The following is an 11,353-nucleotide window of genomic DNA, read 5'->3' on the forward strand; positions in this document are numbered from 1 at the left end:
AACCACGCATATATGATGTCATATTATATTTCATTTGCATCTTTTTCAGTGTGCGGATACAAAAAATCAACTGTGGCGACTCAGTAATCAGGAAAAACAAAAAAATTTTATATAATAAAATAAAAAATAATTTTGTAATACCGCTTATCCTCACGTGAGTGACCAATTAACCTAGCATGGTTTTGTAATATAATATATATAATTTTTACTTTTGTGAATATTTACATTAAACTGTTGAACTAGTATAATAAGTTATTTAGGCTTCCCTTTTTTTCGTCAATGTTCCACAAAAGGTTTTATGATTAAAATGACAAGAATGTTAGAATCCATTATTGTGGTGTTCATAAACTTTTATTTTGCCTTATACAAAGACTGTCCAAAATGTGGCCCGGGGGCCATTTGCAGCCATCGGCACATTAAAAACATACATTTAAACAAATAATGTTGTTAAAAATATCCCCAAAAGGCAGTAATTTTACAAGAATAAAGTAGAAATATTGTAATAAATATATATGTAACTTGTTAGCATCTCTAAGTAAGAGTAATAGTCAGAGTAATATTCCTCCAAGATGTAGTTTTCCTGAGGACTTTGTGCTTAACAACAAACAAAGCCACCACTGGATACTTCCAGTTCAGAAAGAAGTGTGCTTAGGAGATGCCAGGACCCGATAAGGTACTTTAGACTCCCGGACTGTTCCGGCACAACCTGTTCTTTCGCCTGTACTGTAAATAAGTAAAAAAAAAAAACAAAAAAAAGAAGGTCACAGCTGACTGACCTCAATGAATCTGTCTGCTCCTTTGGACGACAACAACAAGAAAGCTGAAGAGATTTAACAAATAGGATTATTTCAACATGATTCACTCAACCAGGAAGTAATGCTCTCGTTCACCCATAAAGCGCACAAAAAAAAACATTGTGGGTATACTTTATGGACGCTTCTTATAGGTCACGTTTCATGTAAAAATATCACGTAATAATCAGCACACACATGCTGAGCTGACCTATTTATGTGCAGCACATAAGGTCGCTTCGATGGATGTGGAGCTCCTTCTTCTTTTATCGGTCTACTCAGGAACATGTGTGGGTGCTTCTAATAATAATTGACCAACACGTGTAGGCTAAGGACCCCCCCCCCCCATATACACACACTCTTCCAGCTAGAACAGGGTTTTTTATTCACTCCATCTCCTCTGTGTCATTCCAAGGCAGGCCGGATGGAGATAATGGGCGCCGAGTAATTGGTAAATGACTGCAGATCGTTTCACCCGCCCTGATTGGGTCATTTGAGAGGCCCTTTTCCTGAATGCCAAACTCCAAGCCAGGAAAATCATGACCATTGCTAGCCTGATCTAGTATATTTATTTTTGTATAATAGAACATGCAAACTCCAAACGGAGATGGCCGAGGGTGGGATTGAACATGGGTCTCCTACACTGTAAAAACAATCCAAGTTGACTCAACTTTGTTGAGAAAATTGTAACCTCGCTGCCTCAAAATGTTGATTAAATCTAGCAAATTATTTCAGGTATTATTTTCTACCGCTTTTCCTCACGAGGGTCGCGGGGGTTGCTGGAGCCTATCCCAGCTGTCTTCGGGCGTAAGGCGGGGTACACCCTAGACTGGTCGCCAGCCAATCACAGGGCACATATAGACAAACAACCATTCACACTCACATTCATACCTATGGACAATTTGGAGTCGCCAATTAACCTAGCATGTTTTTGGAATGTGGGAGGAAACCGGAGTACCCGGAGAAAACCCACGCATGCACGGGGAGAACATGCAAACTCCACACAGAGATGCCCAAGGGTGGGATTGAACCCTGGTTTCCTAGCTGTGAGGTCTGTGCGCTAACCCCTAGACCACCGTGCCGCCCCTTTATTAGGTCAAATAAACAAATATTTTTGTTGTATCGACAATAGAACTCAAGTAATGTCAACTCACTTTTGATTTAGTCTAACTAATTAGCTTAAGTACATTCAACTCACAATTAAATTGAAATTAATTGAAATAATTTGTTGATTTGAAAATGAGTTGAGATGACTTGATTTACATTGTTGATACAATTAAAATATTTGTTTATTTGACCTAAAAAATTGAGTTCCCACAACAAAGCAATAAGAGTAATAAGTTAACTTAAGTAATAAGTTGGAGAAACTTAGTTGTGTGTTGAAATTACCTGAAATAATTTGCTAGATTTAATCAAATTTTTTTACAAATTCTTTTTAGCTGTGAGGTCTGCGCACTAACCACTCGTCCACTGTGCAGCCCTGCAACAAAACAGTAATACGAAAAAGACAGAACATATTACTAGGTTAATTGGCCATAGGTATGAATGTGAGTGTGAATGGTTGTTTGTCTATATGTGCCCTGTGATTGGCTGGCCACCAGTCCAGGGTGTACCCCTGCCTCTCGCCCGAAGACAGCTGGGATAGGCTCCAGCATGAGAAAAATTATATTAATATTATAAAAATTATATGTATGAAAAAAAAACAAAAACAAAAAAAACTTATTGAATTGGTAACTGCTATGGCGTGGAGAAGGGGTAGGATTTAATAAGCTTTGCTTCTTCCTGCTCCTTTTCAGACATGTGTAGTAATGAGGTGTTGTGTGTATGCATGTATGTGTATGTGTATATATATATGTATGTAGATATGTGTGTATGTATATGTGTATGTATATACGTATATATATATATATATATATAAATACTGTAAGTGTATATGTGAGAAAGAATAATGTAACATAGTATGCATGTCTGAAATAAATTAAGAAAGAAGAAAGAAGAAAAAGCGGTAGAAAATGAATGAATTAATCTATTACCCTACTAGGGTTTGATTGACAGGTTCCTAGGCCAATCATTTGATGTTAAAAGGTGCTGTATGTCTGTAAAGGCATAAGCAACCCCTGAAATAGCCAATGAGTTGCTCACACCGCCCCCTGGTGGAAGGCAATGAACACAGCAGCTGTTCTGACCGCCAAACGGTTTATTAAAAAGTGTAAAAATGTTCCAGGAAGTCACATTGTGGTCACATGGAAGTCAAGCAGACAGCAGGACTCCATCATCAAGTCAGTAGTGGATGTTGAAATTGAAGAACAGTGTTAACGGAAAAACTGATGCATCGTTGCATCGATCACAATGTCCCTTCATTTTCACTCCCGGCGGGAGTCTTGGCGGGTCGTGCTGACTTTTTGGCAGATTTCCCCGCCTTCTCGCGTTTCACGGCGTCCTTCTTCGGCGGCGCCTCGCTGTCCTGCTCCTCCTCGCCCTCCGGCTTGGCGGCGACCTTCCTCAGCTTGTGTTTGCCCTTGACCGGCGCAGAGAATGTGAGCGAGGACTTGAGGAAATCCAGCGGGAAGATGCCCACGTCGCCGTCAAAGCGGTTCTTGGTCACCTGCAGGGAGCGACGGCCGGGACATGTGACCAGCTTCTTCTCCTGCAGGATGAGGACGTTGTCCGCCTCTTGGCTGGCCTGGAACAACAAAGAAACATCTCCAGCATCCTAAGGAAGAGATGTTTGTGTGGCAGAACGGCTCGCACCTTCGCCGAGCCAAATATGGACGCCGTCTGCAGCTCACGGTCGTCCTCCTCCTTCCTGGGGTGAATGATGAGCGTGACGTGGCAGCTGGAGTTGGTGGCAAACTTCCTGAACGCGGAGATGATGTGGTCCTGGACGGCAAACCTGGAGCACGGACACGTGCCTGGTCAATCTATGCCCATAAAACGGCCATTGTGAAAATAAAATGTTACTTAATCGGGTGTCCAAAGTGCGACCCAGGGGCCGTTCAGGTCCTGTGGCACATTCTAAAAATATGATTTTACAAAAAAATGGAAAAATAAACAGAAATTTTACTTGGACAAAAGTAAATATATTGGAAAAAATGTCTTAAATAACCAAATATTTTACAAAAATAATGTTATAATAATATGAAAGTCACATTATGATTATTAAAGTCAAAATATGATGGGAACAAAGTCATAATTATGTACAAAAAATGTACAAGAAGAAAGTTACACCAAAAAAAACCCCAGCAGACAAGAAAAAAAATAACTGTACAGGGGTGCCTTGGTTAGCATCAATCCGTTCCAGAAGGTCCGACTCAAACCAAAACGGACTTTAACCAAAGCAAATTTTCCCATAGAAAATAATATGAACCCAAATGACAGCTGGAAAAAAACATTATAAATAAAAAAATGTTTAATTTTACGACTATAAGAATAATTCTGAGTTAATTCTAAAAATTCTGAGAAAAAAGTCACAATTTCATGAGAATAAATTGTAATAAAAAACAATCATTTTAGTAGCCTAAAGTTGAAATATTAAAGTTGTAATATTATAGAAACGAAACAAAATAAAACGTTAATTTTTTAAAAAATTCATGAGTAATATTGTGATGGGAAAATAGGGTCAATATTATGGGAATAAAGTTATAATATTACAAGAAGAAATTTGAAGATTATTTAAGAAAGTTGAAAAAGTTTTTTTTTTTTTTTAACCCAGCAAAAATGGGAAAATATCACCAATATGGACAAGCTAAGATGCACCTTTTTCTTGAAATATAAAATATATAACTTCTTAGCATACAGCACCCTCCATAATTATTGATTATTGCTGTGTTCTTTGGCTTCTAATAAATTATTTTTTCCTAAAAAAAAAAAATATAGGGCCATACTGAAAATCGGAGAAAAATGCAACCTTCAACTTAAAATCCCTGACTGAGAAATTATTATTTTTCATAAAATGACCTGTCGAACAATTATAAGCACCACTACAAATTCCCAGGAAATAAATGTCTCATTTTTTATTTTGTAATTCATCACTTCCTGTTTCCTTGGGGTATAAATATGGCGTGGCACGGAAGCCATTTCCCTTATCCACTCTTCAACACATGTATCCACACGTGTTGCTTTCCGTGTTTACATACGTGTGCGTGTGAGAACCGGTAGAGTGGAACGCTCACTGACTTGTCGAGGGAGAGGTTCTCCTGTCCCATCATGAACTGCAGGTTGTCGATGACCACGTGGTTGATGTCGTAGAGGTAGACGGCGTGCTGCATGGTGTCCAGCACGGTCCTGCGGAGAAAAGGTCGGACGAGAGTCATGAGCGGCGTCGTGGTGAGCGGCGGCGTCTGGCGCGTGACCCACTTGATGTTCTGCTGCCCGTGGAACGTCATGAAGTAGAGCGGCAGCTCCTCAAACTTGTCCGCCCAGAAGTCGTACTGCTCCAGGTTCTCCTCCAGGCGCTGCAGAGCGAACTGGGTCAGCATGATCTTGGCCAGGCGGACGTTGTTGATCTCGAAGCTGCCCCACAGCGTGTTGACGCCCTGCGTGCACAGGTCCAGGGCCAGCTCGCTGATGAAGGTGGTCTTCCCGCTCCCGGTCGGACCTGGAATACGGCAACACACGCAATGTTCAAATGTTCTTCAGGCACAATTTCAAAGCTCATGTGCAAACCTTTTTCAGCAGGTTACCCAGCATGCCTTGCGGGTTATGAATCAGTAAAAATTGGTATCATTTTGCATGTATTTAGATACCCGGATTGTCCGTGTAGTGCAGTGACATTGTGTGTTCCACTTTTATTTTTTGTAGCACCGTGACCAAGGGAGCTCTCCTGTTGATTAGTGTCATGTTATGCTAAAAATGGCTGTTTTTGCAGCGCATTTTCAACATCAATTGCCGTTAGTCGTGTTTGGGGTACCCGTGAAGACAGTCAGCTCCCCCTTGCGGTGACCCTTCAGGATCCTGTTGAGGTCGGGAAAGCGGGTCCACTTGACGCCGGCCACCTGCTCCGTGTTGACCAGCTCGCCGTACACGTCCTCTCGGAGCTGCTTGAAGGACACGATGGACTTGTGCGCCGCCGGGATGGAGGACTTGACGATGTGGCCCAAGTTCTTGCCCTGGGCCAGCGCCTCGCTGGGGCAAGGGCGGAACTCTCCCGGTCGCACCAGCGAGCAGCGCCTCAGGCCCAGCTTGCGTGAGAAGAGTTTGGACGCCTCCCAGGAGCGGATGTCGCCGCCCAGCCACAGCGTCACGCGCTTGAACTGCTCCAGGTAGGGCAGCAGGACGGGCGGGAGACAGGTGACGCCGCGCGGGAGAGCCACGCTGGCCAATCCCGTGGCTTGGCTCACGGCCAGCGTGTCCAGCTCGTGTCCGGTCAGAACCACATCCGAGTCCATGCGGCTCACCAGCGGGAGCCCGAAGAGGTTGTTGTAGGAGGTGGACTTTGGAACCATCGCTTCGGTGTAAATGACTTTGTCGCCATCTGAGCGTTGCGCGGAGAGCAGCTTCACCCCCTTCAGGGAGGAGTCGGGTCCACCAAACCAGGGGAAAACCAGACTCTTGGTGGGTTTGAAAAGCCTCACGCTGAACTTCTTCAACGTTGCGTTGGAGATCTTGCTGATCTGGAATAACAAAACAAGACAAATTAGCAACGTTAGCCGCCGTTGTCATGAGCGGCTTCACCGCTACCTGAAACATGGCTTTGATCAGCTGAGCCTCGTCTTCGTTGAGGTCCGAGAACGCCACAGAGCTGGACCAGATACTCCGGACTTCCCTCATCTCCCACTCGCGCTGCTCCTGCTCCTCCACGCTCTCCGGGTATCCCAGCAACACATGCGGGCTGAGGAAGTCCTGCTCCTCCTTCTGCATCACCTCCAGGCAGTCCTGCAGGTCCTCCCAGCTGCCCTCCACCTGCGTGTCCATGCAAAGGAACTGCCCCGTGGTCTTGTCGATGAATAAGGAACAGCGCTCCCCCCTGGAGGCCGCGTCCATGAAGATGCTGGGAGCGTGGAGGCAACTGAAGCCATCGTGGAAAGGAACCTCTTTTGAACGCAGAAACTGTTTGATGTCGGTGACCGTGATGGGACTCGTGGGGAGGTCCACTGTGGATTTGGTGTCTTTTTTGTACGCCCTGGCCCCTCCGGGCGCCAAGAAGGGGTCCCACAAAGCCCCTGCAGGTCTGTGAGGAGGTGCCTGAGAAAGGAGGCCCACGCAGAGGGAGGACAAATGTCTCTGGGAGGGAAACCTTGAGGGTCCCACCTGACAGAGACAGGTGGTGGCCCTCAGCAGCAATCTTCTCCACATTAGAGAAGACAACTGATCCTGCAAGACAATTAGTGACAACAGTAATAACAACAATAAAGTTACAATGGCTGAAAACGTGAGTTGTGGCAGTGTGCATTTTGGCTAACACGGTGACAAAATTCTTATTCAGTAGGAAAAAACACCTAATATCTCCCCAAAAGTCCCAAAGAGAGGAATTAATTAACCCCAAGAGTTCCAAAAGCTGTAACTTACGCCTTCAGCTGCCCATCTGTCCTCATTTCGCCCTCATTCTGTCCTCCATGCGTATACTCGCCCGGGCTTTTTGGTGCCGTTCCAAAACAAGTCCGTGTGAAACATGCACCACGTAGGAAGTCACCGCATTTCCATTCTTAATTTCCGCCACCTTAAACAATTTGTATGTTGTATGTTTAAAATAAAATAAAAGCCCTGCTTATTTAAAAATACCGTAGGTGTTCTTTATATACAGTTCCGGGCGAAACAAATACAACTACAGGTTGTATTCGGGTGAAACAAATACAACCTCTAGTTGTATTTGTTTCACCCGGAACTGTATAGTTAACGGACTAACTGTGGACTTCCTCGACCTCTGCAAATGTTACTATCCTCCAAGGTTTTAGGATTTATCTGAACCAAACGGTTCTTTCGGCCACTTTTCTGGAGGTTGTTGTATTTTATTTTAAAAAATGACCTCCGCTGGGACGCCGAGTCGCTTCCTGAAAAGCGTTCTTCAAAACGGCGTGGGTCGTTACGTGTGCCAGCTGAAGCGAATCTCCATCGTGTTCTCCAAGACCGGCCAGAGCTCGCTGGGCGTCAGGTAAACAGAGTGACTGTTTATGTAAATGGTAGTCAATAGTATGTAATAGTGTAAAACTCTGTATATTTATATAGGGACTTTATTGAAGACGGAGTGGTGGATTATGCCAAGAACAACCCCGGCACGGTGGTGTATGTGTCCCCTCAGCACTGTGCCAAACCCACAATAGTGGCGGAATACCGTAAGTAATTTCAATTTCATTGTTTTACAGCAATTTAGAAACATAAACCGAAGGAAGTATGAATATGGAATAAGTCCTTTGTCATTGTCCTGCTGAAAAAGTACTGTACATACCGACTGTACATATCATGTTGGTTAAACAGCTGCTTCCTGTATCCTGAAGAGGGCGCCATTGCACATGTTTTCATTTATCAGGCTGTAACTGAGAATATCCATGCTTCCATTTTCTATTTTGCTTATCCTCATTAGAGTCGCGAGGGTATGCTTGGTTTTTATTTTGTGTCAGAATGAAGAAGGCACTCGTTGGTCATTGTTGGCGTTGTTGTTCCCGTCAGTAAACGGCACCGTGAGGGAAGAGGCGGTGGCGAGCAAAACGTCCTCACAGATCTCGGAGGTCCTGACAAAGCTGACCAATCAGTCCGGCCTGGACATCATCCGCATCCGCAAGCCCTTCCACACGGATAACCCCAGCATCCAGGGCCTGTGGCACCCCTTCACCAATCGTCGCCCTCAGCCGGGCGGCATCAGACCTCCAGGGCAGAGTGACGTGAAAGGAACTCTTGAAGTTAAATAAAGAGGGTTTACTTCCCTGCTATTGCTTGGATGCCCTTGTTTTTTTTTTTTTAAAGCTTTGAGGCAGCGGCAACTTTGTTTGCTCACCAAAATATTTGTAGTGCAAACACTGGCGGTTAATTTTAGATTTGATTCCGAGGAGTGTTTGGACAGCTTGGCCCGCTCCGTCATAAGTCGCTGATGCTGATGCTGGACAGCTTTCATTTTCCAGCTTGCATCAGGTTTGTTTCCTTTGACTAATGTTTATGCAAGCTTGACGCAGACCAAGCTTGAAGGAGCACGAGGCGGAGGACTCGCTGACCTTGGCTGGATGACCTTTGTTTCAGATGAGTTCCATCAACGAGCATGTGTAATGCACTTGATAAACTAAACACTTTTTCACCATGTTTCTGCTTTGCTCTCGTTTCTTGTTGTCCCAAGCCAAATGGGCGATCAAAGGACGCCCCCACTACCCCCACCCTGCTCCGAGGCGCTGGAAAAAAGTGGGGGAGGAGACATTTTTGAGGCCGCTCGAGATTGTACATTTTTGGGTCAATCAGTCACAGTGAATGTAAGGCGTCCCACATTTTCAAACGCACGTTGCCAGGTATGCACCAGGGATGGAAATCTCTATTGGATACGCATCTAGATACACGGGTTAATGAATCATTCATCAATAATGTTTTAAAAACTGAACGTGTTGATACGAGGCAACGGTTAGATTTGTTGATGTAGACATTCATCTTAAGATTATTAAAGAAGCCCATTGTAAAGAAGTGGCATTCTTTTTTTTCAATTTTAAAATTTGTCAAATGTGACAAAGAGCTCATAATATCCCCAAGCCTGCTGTAAGGCAACAATTAAAAATAATTTCTAAATTACTATGGGTCATTATTTTTTAAAGAAATTATGGGAATGCATAATCTTAAGATTTGATGACCTTATTGAACACTAATGTGCACATTTGTCTGTGAAAAACAAAGTCCTGCTTTTAATTTGACGATGTTCCTGTCACAGTTGTATACAATTCATCATAAATGAATTACATCACGAACATAAGTTTAGCTGATGAGTTCAAAATCTTCAAAAGACTTGCGAATGTGCTGCTAATGCTACTTCCATCAATTCAATCAGCGAACTACATGAGAACCCACAATGCATTGCGCTACTACCCGAGCCCAAATCGACAGACTGAAGCTAATTTCACTTTAGCTCTAAACTCTTTAAATACATCACTTTATTGAGATTTTTTTCTAATCAGACGAGAAAGTGGTCGTTTAGATGCAGAGTGTGCAATTTATTTGTCCAAATACCAACCATTTACAATTTCGTTCGGACGAATTCGGCAAAATTTAAGCTAGCTAGTTAGCATCGCACTTTCGGTTATTTTCACAAAATAAAACACCATTTTACTTTTCTCATACAAAAAACATAGTGATAAATCACTGATTTTTTACTTTGAAAACAAAAGCGAACCAACTCGCAATATATCCTGCTTTACACCGCGTTTGGACTGATCGCGTCCCAATGACGTCACGTCGCATTGCATCCTGGGTAGTAAACTGACGCCACATACTCAACATTTCTGGAGAATGCAGTATGCATCCGGGAACTTCTCGCATACTCAAAAAGTTAGTATGAGTAGTAGGTACGTATGGCTGTTTCCAACACAGCCATTGGTCACATTGACACAAGCCCCCAATAGCCGTCCTCGGCTGTGCCTGTCTGTAAATGGCAGGTCAAAAGCCAAAACAATCAGCTAGCATAAAAACGCTAATTAGCTGGGACCCTCGTATGTCAAGGTACAACTCTGTGAATGACAATTTAACAAACACCAGCAATGCTACAGTACCTTCACACTTCCACTTCCCTCGGGCAGTTGTTCACAACCCTATCTTGCACTCGTAATCCACGTGGGATGCGTTCCCATCGGAGGACTGTGCGCCCTCGCCTCCTCCTCCCCCCTTCCCCTCTCTCCAGGGTGAGTACTAACGTGTTCTGAAAACGAAACACCCGCTTCTTTCCTTCACCCCCGCCTATGCAAGGAGACGCTCGTTAATTAGAGCCCCCCCCGTCCTTGAGACGCAGCAATAAAAGAGGATTATAACGCTGAAGGCAACACACAAACAAGAAACTCAACTTTCCAGGCTGACGTTGAACGCGGCAGCAGCCTGTGTTCACCATGTGTTGACACAGAGACTAAATAAGACATGTCGTCATTCGCCTGCAGAGATTCATGTGTGTACATACGAACATGGAGCAGTCTGATTGGGAGGCTTACCTGCCACATGTCCATGTCCTTTCTCTGCCGTGTTGGGCAGTGGAGGCTCCCTTTTGCCTCGAGTTGTCAAGGAAACACCACAGTGAATTGTGATTATTATACAGGGGCATCTTAGTAAAAAATAAATAATTATGAAGTAAAAATGATGAGTACAGTGCAAACTAGTAGTTTATAATATTCATATTTTGGACTTTTTTTAACATTTGTTTTTTTTTCAAAATTCAGAAATGCACGCTTTTGAAATATGTACATGTGTCAAATATTTAGATAATTATGTATACATAAGCCAAATATTAAACATAATTTTTTTAAGAATATTTTTTATATTTATTTTTTTATATAGCTAATTATATAAGATTTATTAGGCTTGTTTTTTATTATAAAATATAAAATTTAAATTTTATTAAAAAATTTGTTTTATTTATTTGTTTTATGACACATAACAAATATATAGATAAG

General features: G+C 43.1%; 2 protein-coding genes across 2 annotated transcripts; one reads left to right on the forward strand and one right to left on the reverse strand.

Moving 5' to 3' along the window:
* Positions 1-2,970: 2,970 nt before the first annotated feature.
* Positions 2,971-7,486, reverse strand: twnk (twinkle mtDNA helicase). Its single transcript, XM_058078200.1, has 7 exons — positions 7,299-7,486; positions 6,471-7,103; positions 5,701-6,403; positions 5,148-5,388; positions 4,968-5,075; positions 3,543-3,684; positions 2,971-3,474 (listed from the first exon to the last, which is right to left on the reverse strand). Exons 2-7 carry the CDS (start codon positions 7,083-7,085, stop codon positions 3,136-3,138), a joined length of 2,148 nt encoding a protein of 715 aa, XP_057934183.1. The 5' UTR covers positions 7,086-7,103; positions 7,299-7,486; the 3' UTR covers positions 2,971-3,135.
* A 135-nt stretch (positions 7,487-7,621) lies between these two features.
* On the forward strand, positions 7,622-9,020 carry mrpl43 (mitochondrial ribosomal protein L43). Its single transcript, XM_058078269.1, has 3 exons — positions 7,622-7,881; positions 7,956-8,062; positions 8,397-9,020. Exons 1-3 carry the CDS (start codon positions 7,751-7,753, stop codon positions 8,633-8,635), a joined length of 477 nt encoding a protein of 158 aa, XP_057934252.1. The 5' UTR covers positions 7,622-7,750; the 3' UTR covers positions 8,636-9,020.
* The last annotated feature ends 2,333 nt before the right edge of the window (positions 9,021-11,353 follow it).

This window comes from Doryrhamphus excisus, chromosome 7 (assembly GCF_030265055.1).
Source record: "Doryrhamphus excisus isolate RoL2022-K1 chromosome 7, RoL_Dexc_1.0, whole genome shotgun sequence".
In the NCBI taxonomy this organism is placed as follows: Eukaryota; Metazoa; Chordata; class Actinopteri; order Syngnathiformes; family Syngnathidae; genus Doryrhamphus; species Doryrhamphus excisus.